The sequence below is a fragment of the Remersonia thermophila genome, chromosome 6, assembly GCF_042764415.1.
Source record: "Remersonia thermophila strain ATCC 22073 chromosome 6, whole genome shotgun sequence".
Taxonomy (NCBI): Eukaryota; Fungi; Ascomycota; class Sordariomycetes; order Sordariales; family Chaetomiaceae; genus Remersonia; species Remersonia thermophila.
The window spans coordinates 52,908-66,808 of record NC_092222.1 but is presented as its reverse complement, the minus strand read 5'-3'; the positions used below and the strand labels follow the sequence as shown (position 1 = coordinate 66,808).

Below are 13,901 nucleotides of genomic sequence, written 5' to 3'. Positions count from 1 at the left end.
GTACTGTGTACTATTACGTATACACACACTAAACAAGCCCCTGTGTGGTCCTCTTGTGTTCGCTCAAGCGAGATGCAACCCACCGCGCAAGATGGAAACCCTGGAAGCTACGGTACCTAGTTTGGGGCCATTCAACATGTCATCTTTCATTGATGTCAGGTCAATCTTCCGAACCCCTGCCGCCTTACTTGTAATACATAGGCCATGCCCAACGGCCGTCCACGTGCTTTGCCTTGCAGAGATGAGAAACCGGGAATCGATGGGGGGGAGCAATAACGTTAACTAGGGATCGAGGGGCCTTGGAATTGTGCAATAACTAGGTGCCGGGTGCCTCGGTGCCGTTCATCTTGGCCCCCCCGGGCTGCCTGACCCCGGGACGGAACATCACACATGCCCGGACGGCAGCAGGCTTAGGGAGGGACGTATACATACGCAGTACTACTAAGTACGCGTGCCGGCTATGTACTGTGTAGGTAGGTCCTTGAGTTATGACGAGGGGGCTATGCCGAAGGCATTGTTGCTGCGTACCCGCCAGTTCGGAGGGAGCCATCCTTCTCGGGCCAATGTCCAAACTCGGAGAGGGTTCGCTCGAGGTCCAGGGGTCGCTTGATGCTGGTCCATCCAAGAGACGCCCACCGAACAGGCGGATCGCCCCGCTCTTGGCCGCTTGGTCTCCGCCTCGCGGTGGGACCCAACTGAACGGCGGCTCCAGTTACCGCAGGCGATAGGCTCCCCCCTTTCAGGGTTGTCTTGGAAATTTCTGGGCTGCGCGGAAAGGAGACGGACAGGGAGACAGGGCAGCGGAAGGCCGAGAGAGAGGGAGAGAGGGGCGGCCGGAGCCTACTTGTACTTACGGTGTAGGTGTACTTGCACACAGCACATAACGTTCACTACCTACGGCCGGCCAAGGTGAGGTCGGTACCAGGTAGCTATGTACCTAGGTAGGTAGGTAGGGGAGTCGGCGGCGGGAAGGTAACTATTGGATCTGACCTGCACCTAAGCAGGCACGGTACCTACCAGGTGGTAGGTAAATAAGGTGCCTTGCCATAAGAAGCGAGCTCGAATGGATAAGGTGCCTCAATTGTACGCAGTATAGCAACCCGGATGCAACGACGAAGGGTCCAAGACTACCACCGTACGTATACTGCGTACTGCTGCGCCAAAGCCGTATAGTTCACTACCTGGCTACCTATGTAGGTAGGTACTTTCAGGTACCTTAGGTAAGGTACCTAATGTAGGTAGGTGGTCCATGTACTGTGTATGTATGCAGTAGCGCGTCAGGAGCCGAGGTGGTTTGTTGTTTTGTTGCTTGAGCGACACCATTGGATCCCAAGCAAGAAAAAAAAAAACAACAGAGTTTCCAGGTTGCCATTGCCCCGGACGGGGAGGAAAGACGGATTGGCGAAGGGGAGAGGAGTGTGGATCCCCCATCTCTCCCGCACACAAAAAAAGACTTCCATGCGTGCGAGTGGATGGACCGACAGCAACCAAGGGCCCCACTGGCAGCACCAGACCGCCTTCCCCCCCCCTTCCTTGCTTCCAGGTTCAGCTGTGAGCAGGCCAGGGTGTAGACCTGGAGCCCGCCGTGTCCATCCAATTTCTCGGGCGCCGCATTGCATTGCCCGGGCCTTGGGCCCCAGACGCCTTTCCATCTTCCCCGACAAACCGAACGAGACTTTGCTCCCATCCCCATCTTCCTCCCCTCCCCCCCCCCGGGCCATCTCCAAAACTTCGACGCCCTGCGCGTGCACCGCTTTCACGACGCTCCATGACGCTGCAGACGACGTGATGACTTAGAGAGATCTTTTCGATACGAACCCGTTTCCGATTTCATTTCCTCGTCTCTCTCCCTCGCTTCACCCCCCCCCCCCCCCTGGAGACGTTGTATGTACTGTGGAGAGTTTTTTGATAATCATTTCTTTCTTTTTTTTTCCTCCTGTCTCTCCCCCCCTTTTGACGCTCTTCGCATCCCCTTTTGACAAACAGCGGAAAAAAAAGAGACGCGCCCGTTTCTGCCGAAAAGAGCTCTCTTTTCAAAGCTCCACGCTGCGACAAAAAGAGCGAGAGACGACTAGGGCTGGAGAACGACGGCCGAGTCCGAAGCTGTCCGGCCCGCTGTTCCCGTCTGTCCTGATCAACGCAACTTGAACCGAAGCTTGGACCCGACCGACCCCGAGTGTTGTTGAGGTGCCCCTCGCCTCCAACGGCCAGGTCGAACGAGTCCGCTCCTCCACCTTCCCCACCCCGCGTCTTGTCGCGGTTGCTTGCTGGCCTCGAGGCGGCTTGCCCCCCTCCCCCCCCCTGGACGCGTCGGTCGGCCGCAGAAATGAACCAGCAGCCCGACCTTTACTTTCCTCCGTACGCCATGAACTCTGCAAACCGCTCCCCCCGCTCGTCGAGACCGGGCTACAACACCACGACGGCGCATTCCGGCCTCGGCCGACTCGATCAGCGCCAGATGGATCCTATCGGACAGGCATCTGCGCCCGCGCTGTTTCCGACCGACGACCGCTTCGGAACCTACGACGGGAGCGCGTTTCGTCACAACCGCATGCAGCCGACGCCACCCTTCGCGGCCGACGGCTTCCTCGGCAACTCTCAGGCCTGGGCCTACAACGCTGGCAGCGCAAACACCGTGAGCGGAGCGCTGGGCGAGGGGAGACTTCGTCCGGGCGCTCGCCGGGCGATCCCTCAGGTTGGTCCCTCCTTCTCTCCCCTCCCACCCCTAGAGCTGCTCCCCGCTGACTCGAGCGTCGCTGCAGGAATGGACCATGCCGGAGCAGGCCGGGCTCGGCAGCCAACCCATCCCTCCCGTTCCTCAGGGCCAGTACCAGCCGCTGGCCAACTTCAGCCCGGCCATGAACCTCATCAACACGGACGGCCCGTCCGCTTTCCAGAATGACCGCCACGGATACCCGACCCCCATGTACGAGCCTCGACACGAGCCCAAGCCGCTGGGCAACGATCTGATCCCGACGGCCATCGTCATCAAGAACATCCCGTTCAACGTGCGCAAGGAGATGCTCACCTCCATCATGTCGGAGCTGGGACTCCCCCAACCCTACGCCTTCAACTACCACTTCGACAATGGCATCTTCCGCGGCCTCGCCTTTGCCAACTTCCAGAGCCCCCTCGACACCCAGACCGTGATCGAGCAGCTGAACGGGTACGAGGTGCAGGGGAGGAAGCTGAGGGTCGAGTACAAGAAGATGCTGCCCGAGCACGAACGCGAGCGCATCGAGCGCGAAAAGCGCGAAAAGCGAGGCCAGCTCGAGGAGCAACACCAGCCCCTGCCCCTGCACCACCAGTCTTCGATGCACTCCCTGAACGCTGCCCAGACGTCGCGGTCTCGGAACTCGCCGTTGCGTAAGTCGTGTCCTGTTCAACAGCCTCTAGTGACTTGTCCGAAACGCGCCTGCTGATAGCCGCGGATTCTGCAGGGGATGTGGATCTCAACAACCCCGAAACCCTGAGCTTCTACACCGAGCTCATGCTCTTCAAGAACGACCCCAACCGCGAGATTATCGTGTTCCCCAGCACCATCACCCCGCAGCAGCGACGCACCGTCCACATCTTGGCTCACAACATGGGCCTCGAGCATCGGTCCGTCGGCGAGGGCCAGCACCGGCAGATCCACGTCCTCAAGGACACGGCGGCCGCGCCCGCCATTCACATGCCTCCGGGGGTGTCGGCGGATGCCCACCGCCGCGGCTTGAGCCGCGCTGCCACCATCGATTTCGCCGAGACCAGGGCTGGCGCCCCCAACCAGTACAGCGCCCTGGGCAGGCAGCGTCACGGCCCTACGCTGGAGCTCCCCGACAGCCCCGACGGCGGTTTGAACGCCCTGCGCGGCGTCAAGTCGTTCGCCGACCTGCGGTCGTACACGCCGAGCCCGTCGCTTTCCACGGCGTCGGGATACCCCCAGGGAACCAGCATTCACGCCCCAAACGTGGCCCAGTTCGGCGAGTATAGCGCGAGCCTCGGGCAGCCGAGCGCCCTGACGACCCCCACGACGCCGGCAACGTCCTCCCCGAACGACCCGTCCTTGCTGATCAACGATCTCGGGTCCCTCAGCCTGGGGGAGTCCTTTAACAACAACCGCCTTCGCCCTCGCGAGACCCCCGGTGCCATCGGCAGCCAGCGACCCGGTCTGAACGGTTCCAGCACTCGCAACGGCCCCGAACGCCAGCCTCACGGCCCCAACGGCGATTGGGGTGACAATATGGGCTTTGCGGCACGCAATCGGTCCAATGGCCACATCCAGCGGAGCAGCGGTAGGACTTGATCGCGCCACCCCAAGACGCAAAGAGCAGCAGCTTACTGACATACCCCCGTGTTTTCGTTTAGACTCTTCTGACAACGGAGTGCGGACAACTTCTTCGTCGGCATCGAGGTTTTAACGGGCGTACACGACACACAACCCCATTCATTGCTGCGGCTACCACCACCATCACCACCTCCGCCGCCACCACCACCACCACCATCATCATCACCGCAGCTTTCGATCCGATCGATTCGAAAGAAGAAACCCAGGGTTGTTCCGCCAATTCCAAGCCGTCACTCGCCCTCGTCGCCTTGCTCGCACACAATTACCGCGCTCATGCATCCGTCCTCAACGGGGCCCGACGACCACCGGCGGACGGATTGCGTCCACCTTTCCCTTGGGCTCGGGGCACTTTCCGCTGGTCGAGTCGTGGACCCAACCATTCGGACCCGATGCCATGCAGTCCCGATCCATGCCAATTGATCGCTTCAGCCGCCTGCTCGTTCGCCTGTCTCATTCAAAAAAAGAAAACCCCAAAGACATAATAAAGGCCTTGTAATATTTTTGTTGTTCCTGAACACTTTTTTTTTGGACCTCAACCTCCCGCCACGAGTTCATGTTTGTCCCTTGAGCCAAGCCCTCGAATCTCTGCGTCTTGGGACTCCGGACCCTCTCAACCGCCACCCCTGCTTTGGGGCACGATGATGATGGTCCGGTATTTTTCCTCTCTGGTTTCACCCTCACTCACGTTGATGACACATGACGGGCTTCCGGGAGACAAGGCACGCAAGGAGGAGAGAGAGTGGTTGGGGAAAGATGAGATTTTTTTTTTTTTACAACATTTCATGGGCAACCATCTACCCGACGACTTGGACGAAGTTCGGCAAAAACGTCCTGACCAGCGATCGGGGCCGCGAGGCCGATGACGGGATATCGCCAACGTCCGTTCCAATCCAAGCCCCGACCATGGGGCCTCGTCTGCCCTCCCACCACGACCCGCTTGGCTCAGCGTCCAGCGCACACAGATCTCGTCGGCAACACGCCAGGTTTTATGAACGTTACGGTGCTACGATGTCACGTCTTAGAGAGAGCTACGACAAACTTGCCCTTGGCTGGCATTCCATATGTTTGCCCTGCTGCGATAGAGGGAAAAAGACGCAGCGGGAAACGAAGCCCGACTCCGCTTTAATACCACCGCCCTGCCGCCTCGCCATTCTCATCCTTTCGTTTGTTCCTCAAAGAGATGGGTTGTCGGTTTTGTTCAGAGTTGTTTTTTTTTTTTTGTGCCATGCTTTGTTTTACCCCTTTTCCTTGACTGTGGGCTGGCGGTGGACGAGGTAATGTTTGGCGAGAGATGAGAAGAAAAAGTTTCTATCTTGGATTGGATAGGAGGGTGCCGTGTTGCGGACTTGGAAGGTATCCGCCGACACGTTGGAGCGGTTCGTCAACGTTTAATGTATCTGCTGTTTCCAAGCCTTCTCTCTTTTCTCGTTAGAACACACGCCCAAGGGCCCATGGAAATTGCCGATAACTAGTGCACTCTGAACTGCTTCTTCGCCTGCGTAACCACGTACCCCGGCGCAGCTGCTCGGGTTGGGTTTTCTCATGTCTTCCATGACGGGTGACAGAGCTCGCTTACCCACCGACGAAGCTGTCTATGTCGCATGGAGCTAAGTGCTCAACCCACGCCCGTCCAGCTCGCGGATGGCACGCAAAGCCCCGGCCCTCCTGTCCTTGTCGCGTCGTCCCGGGTGCTTAGCGGAGAAGCTCGTGCTTGCCCTGGGCCTTGAGCTCGCTGTGCAACGCGTCGAGCACGACACGATGGAGACTCGGAGGGGCGGCCACAAACCCAAAGTTGTCCTTGAGGGTCCGTCCTGCCGTCAAATCGATGTCTTTGCCGTGGACATCGGTGATCTTGCCGCCCACCTCCTCAAACAGCAGCATGGCGCCGGCATGGTCCCACACCTTGGCGTACCGATCTCTCCTCTTGTACACCCAGACGGTCATGTTGGCGACCCCCATGGCCAAGACGACCCATCTCAGGACCCAGCCGAGAAGGTCGGACCCCGGAAACGGCACCTGGAGCTGCTCCGCAACGGCCTTGTGCACCACGTCGACGCCCGAGTCGAGCCGGGTCCAGCAGGTCACGGCGCGGAGGTCGGCGGGGGATGCCACGCTGTCGGCGTGGCGCGGAAGCCTCCGGGCCTGCGCCTCGTCGGGGCTCCCGACGAGCGGCCGGACGAAGGCGCCGTGCCCGCGCACCGCGTACAAGAGGCAACCCCTCCCCGTCGGGTCGACGTCGCCGTCCCTCACCGGCGTCGCGGCGGAGGCGTCGGGAGAGAGCAGCGGGCAGGCGACGACGCTCAGGACCTGGCGCCCGCCTTGGAGAAGGGCCACGTTGACGGCGTACTGCTCGCCGCGGAGGAACGTCTTGGTGCCGTCGATGGGGTCAAAGACCCAGACCCGCCCGCCCGCGGCCCCGGGCTCGCGCCGGGCGACGCACAGGTCGATGGCGTCGCAGACGTCTTGCGCGTCGCGAAAGAGGGCCTCGCCGGCGCACCGCGCGAGGACCTCGAGCACGCGCGCCGCGAGGCCCGCGTGGCTCCTCAGCTCGCCCGACGACTCCTCGCCGACGAAGCCGTCCTCGGGGAACGCTCGGCCGAGGGTGCGCACGAGGAAGGCCTGGATGGCAAAGTCGGCGACGGTGACGGGGCTCAGGTCGTCCTTGACCACGTCGAGCGGGCCGGCCGACGCGGCAGCAGCGGCAGCAGCAGCAGCAGCAGCAGCAGCAGCGTCGCCGTTCCCGGGACGACCAAAGGCCAAAAGCACTTCGCGGCTGATGCGGGAGGCTGTCTGGGCGGCCGCGATGGCCACTTCGAGCTCCCGGCGGTACGGGCTGTCCATGGTGGTTTTGGTGACTATTAATTAGCGTGTGATGACGGCTCCAAGCGGAGATGGGAGTCCGGGTCCGACGCCGGAGGAGGCTTGAGGTAACAGCGGCGAAGGACGATAAGGCTGCTCACACCCCCCGAGAGTGACCTGGCCCGGAGCGTGGCGGAAGGGGTGGCTGTGAAAGAAATGGGTTCTCGGTGCAGGGCGACGAGGGTTTCCCGGCTAATAACAATAGTGAATACCTAGGGTGCCCGAGTGTGTGTGCAATCGGATCGGGTGCGCGGAGGATCCCGTTCTGCTGGGCACCATGGTGTGGATGGTGGATCTGGGGGCCCGCCGGGGAATACAAGGCAGCGGGGTTACATTGTACTCGCTACTAAGTAGTATCATGTCACCAGGAACCCATTGATCACCTTTGAGCAAGAAGGGCATTCATTCAGCAGCCCGCCGCCTACTAATAGGTAATAGAGCTAATGCCTAGGTACCTAGCCCAAATTCTGATTAGCTCTCACTACAACCACGACGGCTCAAATGCTTATGAACCCCCCTCCGGCTCCCTGAAAACCCACCGACGACAGCTCCCTTCCTTGGCCAAGCTCCGAGGCCCCTCGAGGGGAACCACCTTGAGCCGAGCGACCGCAAGGGGTGAGCTTCCAGCCGAAGCGCGTCGGGTTCGGGTGGGAGCGGTTGTTGGTCACGGAAAAAGGTAGTCGAGCGTGTTTGAGCGTCGCCTGGGTCTTGGTGAGCTTCTCGACGGGGCGTTTGGAGGCCGGGTCGATGAAATTCGTCACGGCGGAGTTGAGGTCGGTGAGCGCGAGCGTCGACTCGGGCGCCGTATTGCGCACGGCCACGATGGCGAGGCCAAACAGGAGCTGGTGGATGGAGAAGCTGTTGGCTCCGGCGTTCTTGATGGCATCCTGGACGTCTTAGAGGAGGTTGGCGAAGTGCAAACCAGGAAGCCGGGCCAGACGCAAGTCGACGTTGGTGTTAAACGTCCAGGGATGCTCGTCGGACTGACAAACGCGCACCTGGCTCGAGAGCCCAAGCTCGGACTTAAGGCGGACGACGGCGAATTGGGAGCATATGATATTGAAGCCGGCCAGCGCCTTCGACGCATCTCTGCTGTCTTAACGCCCCGGTTGGCATCAAAAAGGAGGTTTCCCAAAGATAACCCTTGTCGTCAAGCCCGCTGTAATACAGCTTCGTGCAGGCTACTTCATGCCAACGGAACCACGCGCCAACCGCGTTGCATTGCCCATGGCACTTCACCCGAGCCTCCAGCAGACAAACATATCTCTTCCCCCGAAAGTACCGCCTACCGTGGATACGTCTTGTAGCATCACGGGGACTCCAGGACGCGGTGGCGGCCAAGCCTTCGCTGGGGTACACCCGTCAAGCAGCCCATCACCGAATGCAGCGTGATATCAACAAGGTTGGCAGCAATGGCTCTGAGCTGAACAGAGCTCAACATAATCTACCGATGCAGAAACTCCGAATACAGCAATCATCGGCAGCATCGTAGACGTTTGGCTCCTGGCTGAACAGAGCCCAGCCACGTCTTCTGCCGAGTCGATCTGGATGGCGCAAGGGCTCGACAAACTGCGGAGCAAAGCATGAACAATGTGTGGCTTCGGTTTCCGGCTGAAGGTAGCCTCAAAGACTCACCGACGTCGATAGGCACGTAGTAGACACGGTAAGAAGAGAGCTGGAAAAAGAAAAGCGACCAGAGAATCCAGTTTCCTCTTGAGGAGGGCGTTTTCTGCGGGCTGGGCTCTTCTTGCTTTCTGTCCAGCGCTCCCGCACCATTCCCGCAAGCCGCTGGCTTTGGTTTTCTATCCTGCTTATGCACTGAGCTCGATGCGGCCCCGGGGCAAACGCTCCCCCTTGTGGATGGGGACATCAGCCACCATTTCTGTTTTTCTAAGTTGGACACCGAGCCCCCGCAGCACGCGGCGGGGGGCCTCGAATGACAAAGAATCAATTTGTTTGTGATGGGATCGGCTGCCCATACTCACCAACGTCGTACCATTGCTGTGCCTCTTGCTAGCTGGGCATGCCGACCTGACTGACATGACGACCGCCACCAGTGCATACATGCTGCATCCCGCGTTTTCGGGAACCGACAGATCCGCAAGGCTTCTGGAAGAAGATCGTCCATCCGGAGTCCCGAGCAGGTCTGTTCCGGATGCATTCTGCCGTCCCGTCCTCCTGTTCGACGATGACGAGAGAGCCATTTCGTTGTCGTTGCATGAGGTCTCGGTGGTTTCATCAGATGAATGACAGCCAAGACGCGGTGCTAATTACGGCACCTATCTAGGTGCCTACCCATCCAAACTTGAACGGGCAGGAGGCGCACTCTTGCTAGCGTCATTAATAACCCCAATGAAAAGAGAAAGAAGAAAACAGCTTCGTGATCCTGAGGGATTAATGGTGCCTAGAGCCCAATGCCTAATTCCATGAAGGGATGCCTCCAGATACCCTGGATCGCCAATGGCGTTGTTGGAAAGGGGTGGGTGACGTAGGAGTGGGTTAATACCCTTCATGATATCACAGCCCATCAAGGCATGATGGCTGTAGCCCTTTATGAAAATAGATGTTGGAATTGTGGACCAGAAGAGCACAGCGACGACGTTTTGGCCTTGACGAGAAACGTGGTTTGGGCCTGGTAGATTGTAAAGATGCTGAGCTTCATGAAAACAGGGGCGCCGCCACGACGTCTTGGATCTGTACATCATCTCCAGAGCCATCAGGAAAATCGGCCCGAAATATAGAGGCCGTAATTATGGCTCGCACATGTCTGTCTTGAGACTTTCACCTCCCCTTCCTTCATTCTCAGGCCGGGAAGGGGGGACAAGGGGGCAGCGTGAACATGGCTCACCAGAGACCCACGCAATCTCAAACACTATGTTGTTGACTTCGTGGTGAATCTCTCGCCAGCATGCCACAATAACCGCTCTTTTTTGCAGCCATATCCTCCGGGGACACAACTACCGTCTCCTCCGTTCTTGACCTTGAGGCGCTATAATAGTTATTGGACGCAGAGCTTCCTCCTGCTGTCAGCATGGCGGCAGATGTATTCTCCTAGGACGAGAACTTTCTACGTGTCACTCGGATAGACCCTCTGTTGTGTTTTTAGACCCCTGTCTGTCTTGGTACTCAATTCGTGACAGCATTAGGTGGCCCTCCTGTCATCATCATTATCATGATCACCATCATCACCGCCATCATCGTCGTCGTAGTCCGTGGCTGAGTGACGTGACACGGCAACGCCGTCCCTCGGCAACCGCCGGCAGCCCGCCGCCATGCAATCTAATAACCAAAGACACAGGAGAGTCAAGCGTCTGCATGCCAACAGCGACCCCGCTGCTGAGAAGGTCCGTATCGACGGCCCAACTGCCAAACGCGCCTCCGGTTCTCCTTCTGGCCCAAGGAGGCCCCCGTCCTGGACCCCCATTCTCACCTCCATGGACCGCCTGACCGGGTCCTCAAGCGACCCTTTGGCGCCCAACCTGGCCATGGTGGGAGAATGAATCGAGACAAACAGATGATCGCTCTCGGTGGGATGTCACTTAATTTGAGCCGCATCTCGGCGTGCCCGTCCGTTGCGTGCCCGGCGGCAAGACGCACTTCCTGGTTTGCGGCGTTGGTTCAACGGTCTCTCTCGGATCTCGGCCGACTGGCGACTTGGTTGGATTCCCTGTCAACCATGCGTCTTTCATTGCCACTCTGTCGGCCCATGAAACATTCCGGATTGATTGGTGGACTCGGGAAAGGCCCGAAAAGGGAGAGGAGCTTGGCCAACACCAGGAGGCACTCTAATAGATGACCGTCGGGACATATTTGTGAACGCCGGCGGCCCCCGAACGGCACGGCGCCGGACGGCCCGCGCTTTTCGGGCGCTCCAGACGACCCTAGAATTTCCCAAACCGTTGCCGTGCCAAGCGCATGGGCCGCTTTTTTGAAGCCTTCCAGAAGTTCCAAAGCGGGCGTCTCGGCGGATGCCGGCACGTCCGTTGACAGGGCCTCGCGGCGGCGTCCAATAATCCGCCCATGGAGCTGCCTGCGGGACGAGGCAGGCGAGTAGCGAAGGAGCGTGACCGTAGGGACAATATTTGTAGATATTGGGCCTCTGGGGGGGTGGCATGGAGCTGCTTTTATCCGGAGGGCTCAGCCTGGTGGAGAGTGAGCACCTTATTTGTACGTCGCCAGCCAAGGCGCTGCATCCGGAGCTCCGGCAATTGTCTGTAGATGCGAAGCCAGGCGCCCAATAAACCACCACGAGGCCCTCAACACCAATCGTCGATATTATACCCAAATGACCGAACAGAACCTTGAGCTTGTTCGGTAGCATCGGCAGTTGCGGGGTTCTGGGCCGCCTGAATGGTCCATCCATAGCACGACCGGGTCACCGGCGAGCATGGAATTGTCGTGGCAAGGGGGACGTACGGATACGGGTGAGAGATAGAGAGAGAGAGAGACCTAGGGAAAGAAAAGAAATGGAGGATGGAAGCACGCCTCCCGTGCGAGCTGCACGCCGATGGGGCGGCGCCAACATGTATAAGTGCGCCGGTATTAACCACCTTGACTGCCCTGCGATTCCTGGTTCTCGTCGTCCTCCCAGAGCCTTTTCCTCCCCCTTGCGTCCTCGTCGTCGCTCCCCAGAGAGCCGCTAACCCGTTCTCGCCTCTCTCCAAGAAGCGCGCGAAACGAAAACCGCCATCCCAGCCCGAGAGATAGGAAGCAAGAGACAGACACCCGGTCAAGATGCACCACCTGGCTTCCCTTGCCGCGGCGGCGGCGCTGCTGGCCAACGGCGCCGTTGCCCAGTTCAACATGCTGCGTTTCGCCTGCTCCCAGCTGGTCGTCGACCGCGTCGACCCCTTGGTCAACCCCGGCATGCGCTACACCCCTCACCTTCACCAGATCGTGGGCGGTAACAGCTTCAACCTGACCATGGAGCCCGTCACCTTCGACCTCGCCGCGCGCTCGACGTGCACGTCGTGCAGCTTCGTCCAGGACAAGTCCAACTACTGGACCGCCGTCATGTTCTTCAAGCACAGGAACGGCTCCTACCACCGCGTGCCCCAGGTCGGCAACGGCGGCCCTCAGGGCAGGCTCATCAACAACGGCGGCCTCGACGTCTACTACATCCCCAGCGGCCGGACCACCGCCTTCAGGCCCGTACGTGGGAGCTCTTCGTACCCGCCTTTTGATTCTTCGTCCATGCTCCGTCTGACTTGGCGTCTTAGGGCTTCCGCATGCTTGCCGGCAACGCCGCCGAGACGGACGACAGCAAGGTCTCCCGGGGCAACATCTGCCACCGCTGCTGGACGTCGCCCAACGAGGATCAGTTCATCGGCGGTGCTCCTTGCACCGGCAGCGATACCGTTGCCATCCCTCAGAACCCCAGCTGCAAGATGATCCGCCAGACCATCATCTTCCCTCAGTGAGCTTCACCCCCCCCCTTCCTCTCGTCGGCTCCGCGTCATCTCCCCGTCCATCTGCGTGCCCGGGCGGGAAGGGTGCTGACGCAACGGATCGTAGCTGCTGGGACGGCAAGAACCTCGACACCCCCGACCACAAGTCCCACGTCGCCTACGGCCAGGGCACCGGCGCCAACGGCGGCGGCGCTTGCCCGTCGAGCCACCCCGTTCGCCTGCCCCAGGTCATGTACGAGCTCATGTGGAACGTCACCACCTTCACCGACAGGAGCTGGTGGCCCGAATCCGGACCGGCCTTCGTCTACAGCATGAACCTTGGGTACGTCTTCCTTCCCCGATCCGTCCTTCCAGGTGGCTGCTAACCACGTGGATTCCTCTCGCCGCCAGCGGCTCGGCTGCCCACGGCGACTACGTCTTCGGCTGGGAGGGCGACGTCCTCCAGCGCGCCATGGACCAGGGCTGCAACCTCAACCACGACTGCCCTCGGGCCGGCCTCACCACGCAGCCGCCCGAGAAGTACAACGCTTGCACCATCAAGCAGCAGGCGCCCGAGCCCGTCGACGGCTGTAAGTTTCTCGGGACGAGACCCGCCCTTGCGCCCAACCCCGCGTCCGGGCCGCTCGAGCGAACGTCGCGCGCGATGCTGACGGCTTCACCACACAGGGCTCCAGGCCATGCCCATGGGCGAGATGGCGATCCGGGCTTAATACCCCAGCGTCCGGGACCAGCCCCTGGAGGTTGTGAAGGAGATAGATCGCTGGCTTCCCTCGTCGTCTCGGCCCCCCCCTTTCCGCAGCCCCCCTTCGCGGGGACCCTCTTCTCCTTGTCGTGGATCCAATGGCAAACCGCTCCGCCAGCTGGCGTCCGTTGTGTTTTCCACCGCATTGTACCTAAGTTCATCCACACGCTGTTTGTTCGTTTGATGGGCCTTAGCATCAGAATCTGTTTCCTCTTTGCCATCAGCGTCGCCATCAACATCCTCCTCCTCCTCCTCCTCGTCCTCCATAATCAACCGGACCAAACCCGCTTTGGGGTCAGAATGCGGACTGCATTTGTGATCAGCTTGCCCAAACGTCTCTTCACCCTCCCGGTGCCCGTTGCTCCCCGTTGTGTTGAGTTTGGTTCAGAAACCAAGAGCATAACTATTCTATCAATAGGGAGCTGTTTCAGAATGACTGATCGGCTACTATTACCTCCTCTCTTGATCATGTACAACCACACGCTTTCACTTGGAAACAAGCCCCATTCGCGTGCTAGTATTGAACGTGATTCATCTTTCGCACCTCACCCTTTCCTTCGGCTTT

General features: G+C 59.8%; 3 protein-coding genes across 3 annotated transcripts; 2 read left to right on the top strand and 1 right to left on the bottom strand.

The window, feature by feature from the left end:
* Positions 1-2,326: 2,326 nt before the first annotated feature.
* VTJ83DRAFT_6205 (uncharacterized protein) lies at positions 2,327-4,400 on the top strand (the record flags this gene model as incomplete). Its single annotated transcript, XM_071012891.1, has 4 exons — positions 2,327-2,695; positions 2,763-3,366; positions 3,441-4,274; positions 4,348-4,400. 4 exons carry the CDS (start codon positions 2,327-2,329, stop codon positions 4,398-4,400), a joined length of 1,860 nt encoding a protein of 619 aa, XP_070863832.1.
* A 1,619-nt stretch (positions 4,401-6,019) lies between these two features.
* Positions 6,020-7,168, bottom strand: VTJ83DRAFT_6204 (uncharacterized protein; the record flags this gene model as incomplete). The annotated part of the gene is made up of 1 exon (XM_071012890.1): positions 6,020-7,168. The coding sequence occupies one exon, from the start codon at positions 7,166-7,168 to the stop codon at positions 6,020-6,022; it is 1,149 nt and encodes a 382-aa protein (XP_070863831.1).
* Positions 7,169-11,920: 4,752 nt separating this feature from the next.
* Positions 11,921-13,304, top strand: VTJ83DRAFT_6203 (uncharacterized protein; the record flags this gene model as incomplete). Its single annotated transcript, XM_071012889.1, has 5 exons — positions 11,921-12,337; positions 12,406-12,602; positions 12,701-12,916; positions 12,985-13,163; positions 13,261-13,304. 5 exons carry the CDS (start codon positions 11,921-11,923, stop codon positions 13,302-13,304), a joined length of 1,053 nt encoding a protein of 350 aa, XP_070863830.1.
* Positions 13,305-13,901: the final 597 nt, after the last annotated feature.